The sequence below is a fragment of the Sturnus vulgaris genome, unplaced genomic scaffold (genome assembly GCF_052056855.1).
Source record: "Sturnus vulgaris isolate bStuVul1 unplaced genomic scaffold, bStuVul1.hap1 Scaffold_195, whole genome shotgun sequence".
Lineage (NCBI taxonomy): Eukaryota > Metazoa > Chordata > Aves > Passeriformes > Sturnidae > Sturnus > Sturnus vulgaris.
Window position 1 is genome coordinate 13,707,819 of NW_028276170.1, and position 17,542 is coordinate 13,725,360.

At 54.7% G+C, this 17,542-nt stretch overlaps 1 protein-coding gene and 1 long non-coding RNA gene across 3 annotated transcripts; one reads left to right on the plus strand and one right to left on the minus strand.

Annotated features, from left to right (window-relative positions):
- Positions 1-10,912: 10,912 nt before the first annotated feature.
- Positions 10,913-13,373, minus strand: LOC148218108 (uncharacterized). Its single transcript, XR_015800593.1, has 2 exons — positions 13,147-13,373; positions 10,913-11,297 (listed from the first exon to the last, which is right to left on the minus strand). It is a non-coding gene; the product is annotated as an uncharacterized LOC148218108 (long non-coding RNA).
- A 118-nt stretch (positions 13,374-13,491) lies between these two features.
- LOC148218109 (class I histocompatibility antigen, F10 alpha chain-like) lies at positions 13,492-17,123 on the plus strand. Of its 2 annotated transcripts, none has more exons than XM_088158083.1 (8): positions 13,492-13,624; positions 14,527-14,790; positions 15,137-15,412; positions 15,631-15,903; positions 15,989-16,093; positions 16,192-16,227; positions 16,353-16,385; positions 16,871-17,123. In XM_088158083.1, exons 1-8 carry the CDS (start codon positions 13,549-13,551, stop codon positions 16,882-16,884), a joined length of 1,077 nt encoding a protein of 358 aa, XP_088014209.1. In that variant the 5' UTR covers positions 13,492-13,548; the 3' UTR covers positions 16,885-17,123. The 2 variants fall into 2 exon arrangements, with proteins under 2 accessions (XP_088014209.1, XP_088014210.1); XM_088158084.1 differs by lacking the exon at positions 13,492-13,624 and adding an exon at positions 13,631-13,845.
- The last annotated feature ends 419 nt before the right edge of the window (positions 17,124-17,542 follow it).

A 17,542-nucleotide genomic window follows, 5' to 3' on the forward strand; every position in this document is an offset into this window, starting at 1 on the left:
CCCTGAGCCGGGAAGGCGGCCGGAGATCCAGGCAGAGCTCAGAGCTGGTGGAGAAGCCTCCTGGAGGGGAGAAGCCCCACAAGTGCTTGGAATGTGGGAAGGGTTTCAGCCAGAGATCCAGGCTGATCCGCCACCGGAGGATCCACACTGGGGAAAAGCCCTATGAGTGTGGGGAATGTGGGAAGAGTTTTAGGGACAGCAACTACCTGATGCGGCACCAGGTGATCCACACAAGGGAACGGCCCTACACCTGCTTGGAATGTGGGAAGAGCTTTGGATGGAGCTCCAACCTGAGAAAACACCAGCGCATCCACACCGGGGAGAGGCCCTACGAGTGTCCCAGGTGTGGGAAGAGGTTTCAGACCAGCTCCGGTGTCCTTCTACACGAGCGGATTCACACAGAGGAGAGGCCCTTCCGCTGCCCCGACTGTGGGAAGGGATTCAACCGCAACTCCCATCTCACTCTTCACCAGCGCATCCACACTGGGGAGAGGCCCTACGAGTGTCCTGAGTGTGGGAAGAGCTTCTCACAGAGCTCTCACTTGACCCAACACCAACGGAGGCTCCACTGAGGGAAGCCCAGTGAGTGCCCAAGTGTGGGAAGAGCTTTGTGATCTGTTCCAGCTCCAACCCCCATGGGAGGATCGGTGTTGGATGATCCCCAGTGACCCACGTTGGGCAGAGCCCTGGTGATCCGTGTTCCTGGTTATCCCCGTTGGGTGAGGGGGTAGGGGTTTGAGAGATTTCTGTCTCTTTTCCTTCTATTGCTATGATTTGGTTGGTAATAAATTTCCTTGCTGAGCCCAGGCTATGTCTGTGACATCCGTTTTGCTGTTTGCTGTGTTTGCTCGTCCTGTCTTAATCTGCTCCTGGAGCTACTGGTTAAACTTTCTCTTCCCTTGCAGCTCGAGGGGTAGGGTCGGAGTGGCTCTGGTGGGTGCCTGGCATTGGTCCAGTGTCACCTTGTCTTGGTTTGAAAGACAGGTATTTTCTAAGGAAAGGCAAGAACCCCTTTCTGACACCTGTGTCCACTGGGACACGAGAGGGACCTTGTTCCCACCCCTCTCTTTGCAGGGACCTGCAGCAGGAGAAGGGATTTGGAGCCCCGAATACACCTGGGACTGGACTTGCCTCCTGACATCCATGGGGCTCCCAGAGCCTCTCACCCTGGAATATCCCAAAACCTCCCAGAGCCCTTGCTGCTCCACAGGGACACTGGGTGTCCCTAGAGCCCCCCAGTGCAAGGGAAGCCTTGGGGACAGCTCTGTCCACCGAACCCCAGCACATGGATCAGGGACAGCCCCCTCCATGTCCCTCTGACTTTCCCAAGCTCTGCCCACCCCAGAGGGCTCAAGAATCTGCCCTGGTCCCCGAGGATCTTTTGTGGGGCTGGAATCCGCCAAGATTTCTCACCAGGGCATCCAGAGGGGCAGCCGGGCATCACTCCTGCAGAAGCTCCACCTGCTCAGCCCCGAGGGGCTGGGGAGAAAGGGGGGGTTAGAGCCACACTGGGGGATACTGGGGCTGGTTGGGAGATACTGGGGCAGGCTGGGGTGTACTGGGGCACAGTGGGGTGTGCTGGGGTGCACTGGGGGTGATGACCAGGACAGGGGAAGCTCTGGGCCCAGCAGAACTGCGGGTACCCACCTCAGACCTCTTCACTCGTTGGACGCCGTTCTTCTTCTGCAGAGAGATGGGGAGATGTCACTGGTCACCGGGGTGTCCCCAGTCCCAGCAAGGCATGGGGGGACCCAACTGGCCCCCAGTTCCCACACTGGTGCCCCAATTCCAGGACTTACCGCAATGCATTCACCTGCAGCTCCTCCTATGACTACCTGCAGATGGAGAGCAAAGGTTTAGTCTGGAATGGCCCCTGTGGGAATTCAAGAGTCACAGGTGTCCCCACGCCCTGTGGCTGTCCCCAATCTGAGGGGGAAAATCCCTTCTGCTCCCCGCAGTCCCACTCCAGGCAGTTTCACCCGATCCCTGTTCCTGCAGGGACCACGGTGGGGATGGAGACGAGGAGAGCGAGGGGAACTTGGGCCCTCCAAGGAGGAGGGGATGGAGTGGGATGTGAGGGCCCCAAAGACACTGAACTGGGGGGAGTTTGGGGCCCCTCGGGATGGGGCTGGGGGTGCTGAAGGGATGGGAATGGGGGAATGCAGGTGGGGAGGCAGGAATTCCAGTGGGGGGACATGGGGGCTGAAGTGGGAGGTGGGTGGGACAGGGGAAAGAAGGGGCAGAGGACCAAAATTGTTGGGTTTGGGAGGGGCTTTGGGAGTCCAGGAGGGGGATTTGGGGATACTGTCATGGAGAATGAGAAAGGGAAGGGAGTGGAGGGAAAGAGGAGAGGAAGTGGACTGGGTATGGGGATCTTTGGGGTGCCTGGGGTGCACTGAGATGGGTGGGAATACAATGGGGACCCTGGGGAAGGGGCAGCCTTGGGAAGCTCTGGGATGTACAGGCACGCACTGGGGTGCACTGGGATGGCCTGGAGGGTCATGGCCATGAGAGGGGAGGCTCTGGTTCAGCAGAAAAATTCAGGATACTCACATCGCCAACAGCAATGCCACCAACTCGCTGTGGAGAGAGCATGAGATGTCACTGGGGTGTCCCCAGTCCTAGTAAAGATTGGGGGTGACCAAAGTTCCCCCCAGTTCCCACACTGGTGAACCCAGCTCCAGGACTTACCCCGACACATATAGCTCCACCACTGCCATCAAAGGTGGCCTGGGCAAAGAGAGCAAAAGGTTGGTCAGGATTGGCCCTTGAGGGGCTGGGGGGACACAGGAGTCCCCAGCCCCCCACCTCCCACCCATGGCTGTCCTCTGCTCTGAGCAGGGGGTGCCAGGGGATTTGGGAACATCACTGCAGGGTGGAAGGCAATGAACTGAGGGCAAAGATTGGAAAGAAGATCCTGGGAATCATCTGGGGGCTTGAGGGGACCAGGGGCAGAGGGGGAGGCATTTCCCAGTTTGTGCCAGCTCAGCCTGGTTTGGGACTGGAACAGTTCATCCCAGTTTGGCCGAGTTCAGCCTAGTCTGTACTTAAATGAGTTTGGACCTCTTGGTCCCACTTCAGCCTAGTTTGGGACTGGTCTTTGTTCTTGTGTGGGCAACAGAGGAGATGCTGGGGAGATGCCCGAGGGGATCAAGAGGATGGGATGGGATGGGATGGGATGGGATGGGATGGGATGGGATGGGATGGGATGGGATGGGATGGGATGGGATGGGGAGGCCCAAAAGGACGGGATTTGGGGATAGCAGCACAGGAAAGCTCTGGGGCCCTCGCAGGGAGGAGCCGGGTCTGAGCATCCGTGGGGAAGCCGGGCTCTGGCAGCGGGAGTTGAATTGCGGCAAGGGGAAGGACAGAGGCAATGGTGGCGAGGAGAAAGCGGCACGGCCCGGGGCCGGGGAGCCCGGCGGAGCCCCTGCATTGGGAAGAGCCCCCAGACCTGAGCCCAGCCCGTGGCTTTGGAGCCTCACCTCGCTCTGTGCCGGCAGGCACAGCAGGATGGAGAAGAGCAGGGCCACGCTGAGCACAGCCACCTTCATCTTCCTCTCGCACTGGGCAGCGCTGGCTGAGGCTGCAGCAGGGCAGGAGCACCTTTATCCCTGCCGGGACTCCTCCCTGCGCCCTCCCTGACAGCCCCCAGGCCAAAGCCCGGCTTGGCACAGCCCCCAGCCCTGGCCACAAGCCCAGCCCTGGCACAGAGTCCATCCCGGCTGGGGCACGGATCCAGCCCCGCTCCCCGCATCCCTGCAGCTTCCTGCACGGGGCAGCTGCCCCTGGAGGGGACCGGGCACCCGGGGGGCCGAGGGGGGCAGGCAGGGATCCAAAGGCAGCTGGGGACCCTGTGGGGACACCCCCACTCCAACACAATCCATCCTCCAACAGCCCCCAGCCCCACACCCCCCATCTCCCGGTACCCCTCCCCTCCCAGAGCGTTCCTTGCAGGACACCCCGGAGCTGAGCCCAGCCCCAAACCTGGAGTGTCAGAGCAGGATTGTCCCTGTTCCCACTGCAGCCCCTGGGCTCATTGGGCTGCACTGACCCCTCTTCCTGGGGCAGCAGCACCCCGGGATCAGGGAGAAGGGGCAGGGGGAGCACAGCGGGGTCAGGGGCCATGGCAGCAGCTGGGGGACCGGGATCTCCAGTCCCTGCAGGTGCCCTGGGGAGCACTGGGCAATGGTGGCACTGGGACACCGGGGCTGGCCTTGTGGCAGTGCTGGGGTGGTGGCAGTGCCCGGCTCCAGCCCATTCCTGTCCCTGCAGCCCCAGACTGCTCCAGGCCCCCAGGGGAAGATCCCCGGGCAGAGCCCCTGGCACAGCCACGGCCACCGTGTCCTGCTGGATCAGCCCAACCCCGCTGTGCTGAGCTGGCCCAGCCATCGGCTCCCAGGGGCTCTGTGCCCAGCAGGGCTGTGGCTCCAGACCGGGCTGGCACTGGGACACAGCTCCCGCAGCTCCCCTGGCCCCAGGGATGGCCCTGCCCTGTCCTGCCCTGCTCCCAGCGCTGGCCCTGAGCTGGGGCTGACCTTCCCAGCCCAGGGTCCTGCGCTGCTGTCCCAGCTCAGAGGCCCCTGTCAGGGTCACCCCCGAGGACACAGATCAGTGACAGTCCCTGCCAGGGCTGCCACGAGCTGCCAGTGCCTCCATTCTCCACTGACATTCCGTGACATTTCCAGGACATGTTCCCTCCTCACGGGACACTGACCTCACAGAAGGGACCTGTTGTGGCACAGGTCAGAAAATCCTTCAGGCACCTGACTTGACTGTTTGCATTGGATTTTCCTGCAGAGCCAGCAGTGACCTGGAAGATTTTCTCATCCCAGCAGGAATCACCGCCTGAGTGATTCATGGAGCTGGATCTGGCCCCTTCCCTCTTCCCAGGAAACCAAGAGCTGCCAGCACAGCTCATCCTGCTGCTCCCAGACACTCACAGCTTTTGCTAATGGATCCATTTCTGATTTTCCAGTATTTTAAATCCAAGAACCACAAATATTCACAATACTTCAGTTCTGGTGTGAAATTATCCTGCTTTGAGGCAATAAATCCTGCTTGGGGCAATAAATCCAGGTTCCTTCCTCCAGTGCCTGGCAGTTCCTCTCTGGGAGCCAGGAATGGGGACACTGGGGATAAGGACGGGGACACTAGGGGCAGGGTCGGGGACCGCAGAGTGGGATAAGGACAGCAGGGGCAGAGATGGGAACAGCAGGAATGGGAATGGGGACACCAGGAGTGGAATGGGGACAGCAGGAGCAGGATGGGGTCAGCAGGACTAGAATTGGGACTTGCCGACCACACCCAGCTCCATCCCTCAGGATTCATTTCCCACTCTGTGTCCCATGTCCGAGGTGTCCCCAGGAAGGTTTGGCCACGTTGGGCTCCTGGAGGGGCAGTGGGATGGGGGGAGGGGTCAGGCCAGGCCTCATTGTGCCCAAAGGTCCTTGAGCGTCCCAAAATTGGGGCTCAGGATCTTGGAGAAGTTCCCTGGCCATGACAGGAGCACGAGATGGCCGTGAGATGAGAGTGACCATGACACAACCACAACCCTGACCATGACATGATTTGGACCAAGAGATGACCATGGGTTGGCCATGGCAAAACCATGGCTTTGAGGTGACCCTGATGTGGTCGTGGCCATGAGATGACCATGAGGTGACCATGACATGATCATGAGATGACCATTACAGTGAGATGACCACAAGCATAAGATGATGGTGATCAGGAAATGACCATGACCATGAGATGGCTGTGACCATGAGATGACCACAAGATGACCTTGACACCACTATGGCCATGAAATACTGAAGGCTGTGAGATGACCATAACAGGATCTTGACCTAGAGGTGACCATGAGATGACCCCAACACACCATTGCTATGTGCTGATCAAGACCATGAGATGATCATGACACAGCCATGGCTGCGAGATGATTGTGACCATGAGGTGACTGTGAGGTGACCATTAGGTGACCATGACCATGAGATAATGGTGATGACCATAACTGTAGGAAATAAGGAACGCCTTAGAGAATAAGGGCCTCTTCTATTTTTGTTAAATCCTGTTCACTATGTTCACTTTCATCCACCAAGAGGCACTCTGGGAAGGGCTCAGCTGCGGGTCAGATGGCCAGAGAGTGGCTTGGTGGTCACCTCGTGTGTGAGGCAGTGATGGGCTGGGGAGATGCGTGGACACCACATGATCAGAGAGCTGACTGGGTCAAGGGACACATCAACAGTGACACTGCAGTGACAGGCAGCCAATGTGGGCTTGTTTCAGTAAAGTTTGGGTTAAATTTCAGTTATGTTTGAATGACACAACATAAATGATGGGCCACCTAACCGGGGAAGGACAATTTAGCCAACCTGAGGAGCAAGCAGCAGCAGTCCCCAGGCAAGTATTCAATGAAGTTAAAAATTTTTGTTAAAAGCATTGGTCTATGTAGCAGATGGCAGCAATCCTAACTCAGAGTATACTAATATTAGGCAAGAGCCAGGAGAGACATACATGGAATTTATAGACCAGTTAAAACAAGCATTGGAAAAACAAATCCCTGATGATAGGACCAGCAACAAACTGTTAGAGACATTGGCAGTAGCTCATGGTAACTCTGAGTGTCCAAAGGTGTTGCACGCCCTGCCACGAGAAACACCACCAATGATCCTCCAGATGATCGAGGCATGCAAACGTCTCGGGATGAATGTGGCAGCAGGACAGGCCCCGGTCATGGGGCAAGGAGTTGCAAAAGCCCTGGTGGCTGTGCAGTTTCCTTTTAAAGCCCACAATCACAGTACCAACCCACATGCTTTGCATTTCTGAAAAGACTGTCCACAGAGAAAAGGGAGATACCCAGTTCCTGGTCAAAACGAACCCCCGGCTAAACAATTTTCTTTTAAAGGCAATTTCCCCAGGCTGCCATCAAAAAAACTTGCACTGGAGCATGAGCCAGCCTCGTGCTGTAACAGAAATCCACAAGCTGATGATGCTGATGACCACCAGTGTTAGTAAAAGAGCCTGAAACAAATCAAATTTTAGGACCATTTCAATTAATAACTGGGGGAAGGGATACAGTTGTGTCTCCACAGATAGAGGACCTCGGTGGATACCAGCCAAAACCATCAAACCTTACCTACAGCCATTAAAGGACTGCCCACCAGAAAATTCCAGTACTCACAACTCCTAACAGCAAGTCTTTAGCTAACATAACACACCAGGAGACTTTATGATTATCTGTTCCCACCCCAAATAACCCCTCTTCAACATGGCTGGTAGGTCTGGCAATAGATGAGTGGCCAGTAAATAAAAAGGCCATCTGTAATATGCAAAGGAACAGTCCCATGGGTAAGCTGAAATACAATCCTGTAGATTTTTGAGACTCGTGGCCTTGCAGCCTTCCACATGCACCATTAGAGGCTCAAGAATTGGAACTGTTTGGCTCAGCTCGAATGGATTACTGCTTTACCTTTCATTATAGAAAAAGAGTTCAATTGGTAACATCTAATGGTGCTAAGCCCCAAATTGTAAAACCAGATGAACCAGCACTGTGGGATGTTTCTCCCCACCATCCAAGGTATAAAAATGAGAGCCTATGGTGCAATTATACCTCATGACATCCATCTAAATCGATGCCCCTTTGCAATTACCACCAGGCACGTTTCTTATTTGTGGGGACAGAGCATGGCCTGCCATTCCATCTCGTATTAAAGGCAGCCCATGTAGCCTTGGTAGGCTTGCTTTACTAACTCCTAATGTCACAACACTAATTGGCAATGACAAAAATAGGGAAATAAACCGTTTTGCACATCAGTTCCAATTCGACTGTACCAGTGAAATAGAATTTTGGAATAGAGGACAGAGGATTGTTGCCTCTGCTTTTGTACCGTGGGTAGCTGCTGCACAAGCAGTAACGCAATTAGGAAAATTAGGATGTTGGTTATGTAAATAAACCAATGCTACTTCTATCTCTAAATGACCTTTTAACAGATGTTGACAGCCTAAGACACACAACGTTACAAAACAGAGCTGCCATAGATTTCTTGCTGTTGGCACACGGATGCCAAGACTTCGAAGGCATGTGCTGCATGAACCTTTCAGACCATAGTGAGTCTATACACAAAAGTATTCAAGTCCTCAAAGATGGGAGTCAAAAAGTTAAGAATTTATGATGACAAAGACTGGTTTGATGGACTCTTTAAAAGTTGGGAAATCAAGGGGTAGGTGTTGTCTATAATGAATACGGGGTTACTTATCTTCATAAGTGTTTTCATTATACTGTGAGTTGTTCCTTGTCTGTTAGGATGTTTTTACAGAGTTTTACAAAAATCTTTCAGTTCTATTTTTACAGTTAAACAGAAAGGGGGAGATGTGGGAGTCAGCCTGACCAGTATCCCAGGACAGGCAACCATCACCAAAGAAAAATTATATCCCAACCCTAAACCTTGGGAGGCATTTGTTTATGTTGTGGTGACCTCAGAAGAATGTTATGAAGAGTTATGGGATTGCCTATGTTAATACCTCATGCATATTCCTAACCCTCATTTCCCAGTTAATTATCACCTCTCCCAGTTCCAGACTGTTCTCCCTTCCTTGTATCCCCATTGGCCCTCAGCTGATGCAATGTTCCACCCAACCTACCCCATTGGATCCTACCTTCCCTTACTCCACCTCTGCCCCACTTTCCCCTATCCCCATTGGACCCTAAGCTCAACTCCACCTCCTCCCTTACCCCATATTTACACCTTGGACCTCCCTGTATCTTTGTCTTCAACCCCAGGCTCCTAAAGTGACCTTGTCCCCTCGGTTATTGTATTTGGATTTTTGGGCCTCATCCCACATTTACTTTCATTATTAATAAATTTTTTTATGTTTCTGAGTTGTGGTTGTTGTTCCGCTCTTCTTTTAATTTTTGCCACTTCTCCCCTGATATCCGCAAAGCCTAAAAAGGATTGTTAGGGACCACCCTCGACCCCTGATATGAGATGACCATGACAGAACTGTGGCCATGAGGTGACCAAGACCATGAGATGACCATGACCATGAGATGACCATGACACAGCCATCACCCTGAGATGACTATTACAGTGAGACGACAATGGACATGAGATGATGGGGATCAGGAGATGACCAAGAACATGAAATAACCATGATGCAACCATGACCGTGAACATGAGATGATGGAGATCAGGAGATGACCATGAGATGACCACAATATGACCACAGCTATGAAATAATTGTGGCCACAGGATGACCACGACCATGAGATGATGGTGATAAGCAGATGACCATGACCATGAGATGACCATGACCATGAGGTGACCATTACTGAGAGTTAACCATGAAGATGAGATGATGGATATCAGGAAATAAATGACCATGACTGTGATGATGACACGACTGTGACTGTGAGATGACCAAGAGACGGCCATGACCATGAGAGGACTGTGACCATGAGATGGCCATCACACAGTCATTTGCTAACCGGGATCATGAGGTGACCATGAGATGACCGTGACACAACCATGGCCATGATGTGATCAAGAAAAGTCTGCGACTGTGACCATGACATGACGATGACTGTGAGATGACCATGGGCATGAAGTATGGTGACCAAGAGATGACCACAGCATGCCCATGGCCATAACATGATGCTGACCAGCATGAGATGATTGTGACCAAGACATGACCACAATGCAACCATGGCCATGTGGTGATCTGGGCCATGAGATGACCATGACTGTGACCATCATACAACCACAGCCATGGAATGATCAAGGTCATGACATGATTCTGACCATGAGTTGACCAAGGGACAACCATGACCATGACACGACCACAGCTCTGAGATGACCATGATGTGATTGTAGCCATGAGATGATCATGAGGTAACAATGAAATTACCATTACCATGAGATGATTGTGACCAAGAGATGACCTTGAGATGACCACAACACACCATGGCCATGTGTTGATCAAGACCATGAGTTGATCATTACAATGACATTACCATGGAATAACCATGACTGTGACACAAGCACGACAGTAAGATGACCATATTGTGATTGTGGCCATGAGATGACCATCAGATGACCATGAGATGACTGGTAAAGTGAGATGACAATGGGCATGAGATGATGGGGATCAGGAGATGGGCATGACCTTGCAATGACCATGACACAACCATGACTGTGAGCATGAGTTGATGGGGATCAGGAGATTATGGTGAGGTGACCACAATATGATCATGGCTATGGAATAATTGTGGCCATGGCATGACCACAGCCGTAAGATGATGGTGATGAGGAGATGACCATGACCAAGAGATGATGATGACAAGGAGATGATTATGACCATGAGGTGACCATGAGATGACCATTAGGGTGAGTTGACCATGAGCATGAGATGATGGAGATCAAGAAATTACCATGGCTATGATAATGACACGACTTTGACTGTAAGATGGGTATGAGGTATTAGAGACCAAGAGATGACCAAGAGACGGCCATGACCATGAGAGGACTGTGACCATGAGATGATGATGACACAGCCATGTGGTGCCCAGGATCATGTAGTGACCATGAGATGACCATGACACAACCATGGCCATGAGGTGATCAAGAAATGTCCATGACTGTGACCATGACATGATGATGACTGTGAGATGACCATGGGCATGAGGTATTGTGACCAAGAGATGACCACAGCATGCCCATGACCATAACATGATCCTGGCCATGACGTGACCATGAGCATGAGATGATGGTGATTGGGAGATGACCATAAGATGACCATGAGCTGACCACGTGATGAACATGAGCTGACCACGATCTGGCAATGGTCTGGATCTCCCCAGATCCCATCACTCCTCTCACCTCCCAATTGTTATAAATGAGAGACAAAAGTCTCGATATTCAGCAAAATTTAGATTGCTTTATTTGATATAGAAAGAGCAAGCAGCGCGCTGGGGAACGTGAGGGGTCACCGCCCACGCCACACTCCATCCAACCTTGGTTTGCAGCCTCTTCTTATACTATGGTTTCTCATTATAATCATTAATTTTGGGTTTTTTTCTGTCATAATTTTGCCAAGTAAGCAGTGGTGGTCGAATAAACATCTGTATCCAAACTCACAAAGCCTCTGGGCGATAGTCAGTCTCACAGATAAACATCTGGTCTTTGTAGACAACCACCAGGGAAATCTGGAAGTCTGGTCCTTGAGATAGGCAGTGATCAAACAAAGGCAGGAAGGACTATCCGGAAGTGTGATTTTGCAAGCTGGCAGCAGATATAACTTATCTGGGAAACATAACACAACACAACATAACGTAACATGGTGATTTAAAACAGAATGATTTAATCATATATTTTCCTTCATCTAGCGTCCATGCTTCACTTCAGACTTTAGTATTCTGGTTTATATGAACCCCAAGACTTTTGTGATTAACACGAATCTTTTATCAATTATCACAACGGGAACCCCTGAACCCCCATTTTTGGCACGGGGACAGCCCCGTACTCCTTTCCCCTGCACCCCCTTATCCGAGACTGGGATTCCCCCGCACCCCCGTCAGTGCTCTGAGACACCCCTGCACTCCTGTTCCCGGCCATGCTGCCCTTCCCAGACCCCAGATGCGCCCTCTTCCTCGGCTTTTGGACCCCCAGATCTCCAAAATTTCTGCGTCTCCCCAGTTCTCCATTCCCGGCGCTTCCTGGAAGGGCGTGTCAGAGGGTCCCCCGGGGTCCCGGGGGGTCCCAGGGGATCTCAGAGGAGATCCAGTGGGAGCAGATGAATTCCGTGGAATTCCCCTTTCCTCCCGTCTCGATTTCCCTTCGCCCATCCTGTGTCCCCGGGATCCGCCCGCCTCTCCCAGCCCCAGCTCCCTCTTTCCCGTGACTCAGGGACCCCCTGGACCCCCATTCCTGCCTTTCCCAGCTCTCAAATTCCACTTTTCTCAAAACCGAGGACCCCTGGACCCCTTTCCTGGGCACAGTGACCCGCTGGATCCCCCATCCCGCCTCTCCCAGTCCTTTCCTTGAACCTTGGAACCTTCCTGAATCTACCAGTTCTGCTCCTGACTCTTGGACGCCCCCAGACCCCCCAGTCTCTTCGTCCACCCCAGTTCTCCACCCTCTGCTTGTCCTGCGGGGGGTCCTGGGAGGTCCCGGAGGGGATTCAGAGGAATTCCCAGGGTTTCCTCTGTCTCCTCCCCCTCCTCGCGTTCCCCCAATCACTTTCGCGTCTCCCGAGCTGCGGCTTCGGGATCCGCCCGGGGACCGGTGACCGCCCCCGGCACCGGGACCCCCCTGAAACCCAGTTGCTGGGAACAGGGACCCCCCTGCACTTCCAATTCCGGACGAACTCCCCTTCCTGGGCACAGAGACCCCCTTGAACGTTCATTTCGGGGCACCGACACCCCCTGTACCCCCTTGCCCAGTCGAAAAATACCCTGAACCCCCTTACCTGGAACGTGGAACCCCCTGAAGCCCCATTCTCGTACACGGAAACCACCCCCGAAACCCCATTTCCTGGGAACCGGGACCCCTGAACCCCGATTTACCAGCATGGGAACTCCTAGAAAACCCCATTTCTGGGCACGGGAACTTCCCTGAATCTTCATTTCGGAGGAACTGAGACCACCTTCCCCAGTTCCGGGACCCCCTGAACCCCCATATTCAGGACCGGAACTCCCCTGAACCCCCAATTCCCGCGCACCAGAACCCCCCTGTATCCCCTTATCCAGCACCGGCACCCAACTGAACCCGTTCATCCAGCACCAATGTCCCCCCGCACCCCTTTCCAGACCCTCTCCCTCTCGGAGACCCCAGTCCCCCTTTTCCTTGACTCCGGGAGCCCCTGGACCCCCATTCCTGCCTTTCCCAGCCCCCACTCTCTATTTTCCTCAACCCCTTCCCCCCCCTTTCCTGGGCACAGGGACCCTTTGGACCCCCCCATTGCCCTCAGCTCCCTTTCCTTGATCCTGGGACCCCCTGAACCCCCATTACTGGGCATGAGGACACCCCCTGCACCCCATTATTCGATACTGGGACCCCCTCCTGGATCCTCGTCACGTCTACTGGGACCCCCTGCACCTCCTTCTCGGGCATTTCGCCCTTCCCAGACCCCGGACCCGCCCTTTTCCTTCACCTTTACACCCCCAGGTCTCCCAAATTTTCGTGTCCCTCCAGTTCTCCACTCCCGGAGCTTTCTTAAGGGGGGTTTCAGGGGGTTGCAGATAGTTCTCAAAGGGCCGCCGGAGGTCGCAGCGGGGATCAGAGGGATCCAGAGAAATTCTCTGGAATTCCGCCGACCCCTCTCCCCACCGCGCTCCCTCGGTCTCTTTCGCTTCTGCGCCCCAACCTGCGAGACCGGGATCTACCCGGCGACTGATTACGTCACTGAGAGATACTGTTGCCATTGGCGGACAGGAACATGCGGCGCCAATGGCGGAGCCGGAGGCCTCCCTGGGGGCGGGGCCAGTCCTGGGGCGAAGCTGGGCGGGGGGAGCCGGGCGGGGGGAGCCGGGCGTGCCCGCAGCGGAGCAGCGCGATGGCTCCAGCGCTGGGTCTGGGGCCGCTTTTGGGGCTCCTGGGGCTCCTCTGGGACCCGGGGGGAGCGACGAAAGGTGAGTGGGACCCCTAAAACCGCGACCGCTCTGAACTTCCATTTCCGGGCTAAACCGTAAACCTTCATTCCTGGACTCGGGAACCTCCCATAGCCACATTTTGGGTTTTGTGACTCCCCCTTCCCCGGCACCGGGACCGCCCTGAACCCCCTCATCAGGCACCGGGACCGCCCTGAACCCCCATTCCTGGGGATCAAGATCCCTTTGAACCCCGAATCGCGGTACGGGACGCCCCCTGAACCCCCATTCCTGGGCACTGGGACACCCCTGAATGTCCATTTCAAGGCCTGGGACACCCTGCACCTCCTTTTCCGGCATCCCCCTTTCCCAGACCTCAGTCTCGCCCTTCACATTTGCCTCGGACCTCCCAACTTTCCTGTCTCCCCCGTTTTCCACTCCCGCCGCTATTTGAAACGGGGTCCCAGAGGGTCCCGGCCGCCCCAGGGGTCTCAGGGGAGGTCGCAGCGCGAATCCAATAAGATCCAGATGAACTCCCTGGAATTCGGCCTTTCCTTCCGTCCCCTCCCCCACCGCACTTCCTCAGTGTCTTTCCTGTCTCCCAGGCTGCGCCTCCAAGATCCGCTCGCCTCTCCCAGCCCCAGATTCCCCTTTCCCCTGAACCAGGGACCCCCTGGACCCCCATTCCTGCCTTTCCCAGCTCCGAAACCCCCCTTTCCCTCAACACCGGGGACTCCTGAGCCCCGTTTCCAGGGCACAGGAATCCCCTGGAACTCCCATCCCACCTCTCACAGTCCTTGTATCCCCTTTCCTTGATAGTGGGAGTCCCCTGAGCCACCATTCCTGGACACTGGGACCCCATGCACCCCCTTCCCGTCTCTCCCAGTTGCCCTTTCATTGATCCATGACCCCCTCAATCCCCTCAAATCTCTGTGTCCCCCCAGTTCTTCACTCCCTGTATTACTTGGATGTGGCGGTGTCAGAGCCCAGCCCTGGGATCCCTCAGTTCATGATGATTGGATACCTGGATGGGATCCCCTTCGTGCGCTATGACAGCGAGCGGGGCCGGATGGAGCCGCTGACGCAGTGGATAAAGGATAGAGTCGGGCCGGGATATTGGGATAGGGAGACCCAGATCTGCGTGGGGAACCAGAACATGGATGCCAGGAACCTGGATATACTGCGGGACCGGTACAACCAGAGCAGGGGTGAGTGGGGGGGATCTGTGGGGCTGGGATAGGATCTGTGGGGTTGGGGTGGCATCCATGGTGTTGGGATGGCATCCATGGGGCTGGGGTGGGTTTCCATGAGGCTAAGATGGGGATCCATAGGGCTGGAATGGGATTTATGAGGCTTGGATGTGGATTCACAAGGCACCAAGGGGCTGAGATGGGGATCCATTAGGCTGGTATGGGATATCTTGTGATCCATGGGTTGGGATGTGGATCCATGGGGCTGGGATGAGGCTCTGTGGATCCCCATCAGACTCTGGGGCTCCATAGGGCTGGAATGGGGCTCTGTGGGACTGGGACTCTGTGGGTACAATTCCCCCAGGTCTCCACACCATACAATGGCTTTTTGGCTGTGAGCTCCTATCTGATGGGAGCGTCCGTGGGTCCTTCCGGAATGGCTACGATGGGCAGGAACTCATTTCCTTTGACCTGGGATCCAGGAGATTCGTGGCGGCCGACAGCGCTGCTGAGATCAGCAGGAGGTACTGGGAAAGTGAAACGAACGAGGTTGAGAGGCAGGCGAATTACCTGGAGCATGAATGCCCAGAGTGGCTCCAGAAATACGTCAAATATGGACAGAAGGAGCTGGACCGCAAAGGTGGGAGCAGAATTCATGTGGGATTTGGGAATGGAGGACTTGGGAACGTGATAATTCCGGTGGGAATTCCACAGGCAGATCTCACCCCATCCTATTCCAGTGGAAATTCCATGGGCAGGTCTCACCCCCATCCAATTCCAGTGGGAATTCCAGGGGCAGATCTCACCCATGGACTCAATAGAATTCCATGGATGTATCTCACCGTTATCCCATTCCAGAGCCCCCTGATGTCCATGTGTCTGGAAAAGAGGAACACGGGACGCTGATCTTGTCCTGCCACGCGTACGGATTCTACCCCAGCTCCATCGCAGTCAACTGGATGAAGGGGGATGAAATCTGGGATCAGGAGACGGAGTGGGGCGGGATCGTTCCCAACAGCGACGGCACCTTCCACACCTGGGCCAGGATCGAGGCGCGGCCGGAGGAGCGGGAGCAGTACCGGTGCCGGGTGGAGCATCCTGGAATGTCGGGGCCCGGGATCTACGCTTGGGGTGAGGCTGGGAATGTGGGAATTGGGAATTTGGAATTCCCCATTGGGGATTCCCCTCCCCCTCCTCACCATCCCACATTTTTCAGAGCCAACATCTGGCAGGAATCTCACTGTGGTGGTCACTGTGTCCGTCGCTGCCATCATCATCTTCATTGTCCTCATTGGATTTGTCATCTGGAAGTGCCAATCCGGTAACGCACGGGATGGGGGTTGGGATGGAGCATGGATCCACCTGGCACTGTTCTGGGAATCCTGTGCCACCAACGCCGATCCCACTGTTTTTCCACAGGGAGGAGGGACAGGAATGGATGCAGCATGGCAGCCAGTGAGTACCAGTGGTGGATCCAGCTCTGAGTCCTCTCTGTTTGGATCCCAGGATGGATCCTGGAGTTATTCCCAGTGGATTAACTGGATCTGTGCTGGAATCTCATGGATCTTCTCTTTCTGCAGGAAATGACGTGGGAACCAACGCCTTGAGTGCAGGTACACAATGGGATCTGGGTGGGATTCCAGAGGAGAATCGGGGCAGAATGGACAGATTGGGATCAGGGAGGGATTCTGGATCAATGCAGGGGTCCAGAGCAGGATCAGATGGAATTGTGGAGTGGAATCGGGGCTGGATTCTGGAGTGGGATCAGGTGGGATGGATGGGGCAGGATTGGTGCAGGTTGGATGGAGCAGGGTGAGTTGGGGTGGATGGATGGATGGATGGATGGATGGATGGATGGATGGATGGATGGATGGATGGAGTAGGTGTGGGATGGATGGAGAGGGATTGGGTGGAATTCCAGAGTGGGATTAGGGCAGAATGAATGGGGCGGGATCGCGTGGGATGGATGGAGCAAGATTGGGGTGGGATGAGGTGGGATTCCGAAACAGCTCCCACTCTCCATGGGCTCCAGCCAGGTCCATCCTGTGGGATGGGGACATGGAGAGGGTGACACCGTGACCCTCTCTCATCCCGACAGAAATCATTGCCTGAGCGATCCATGGAGCTGGATCCGGCCCCTTCCCTCTTCCCAGGAAACCAGGAGATGCCAGCAGAGCTCATCCCACTGTTCCCATCCACCCTCAGCTTTTGCTAACAGATACATTTCCCATTTTCCAGTGTTTTAAAGCTAAGAATTACAAATATTCCCAATGCTTTTTTTCTGGTGTGAAATTATCCTACTTTGGGCAATAAATCCTGCTTGGGGCAATAAATCCATGTTCCCTCCTCCAGTGGCCGACAGTTCCTCACTGGGAGCCAGGAGTGGGAATAGGGACACTGGGGACAGGGATAAGGACACTGGGGACAGGGATTGGGACACGGGGATTGAGACACCAGGATGGGATAGGGACAGCAAGGGACAGAGATGGGAACAGCAGGAATGGGAATGGGGACAGCAGGAATTGGGACGGGGACACCAGGAGCAGGATGGGAAGACCAGGACTAGGGTGGGGGACACATTCATGGGAATGGGGACACCAGGATCAGTGTGAGGACACCAGGACTGGGATGGGGACACATAAATGGGGACACCAGGACTGGGATGGGGACACCAGGAGCAAAATGAGGGCTTCTCAGCCACACCCAATTCCATCCCCCAGGTTTTGTTTCCTGCTCCATGTCCCATATCCCATGTGTCCCCAGGAGAGTC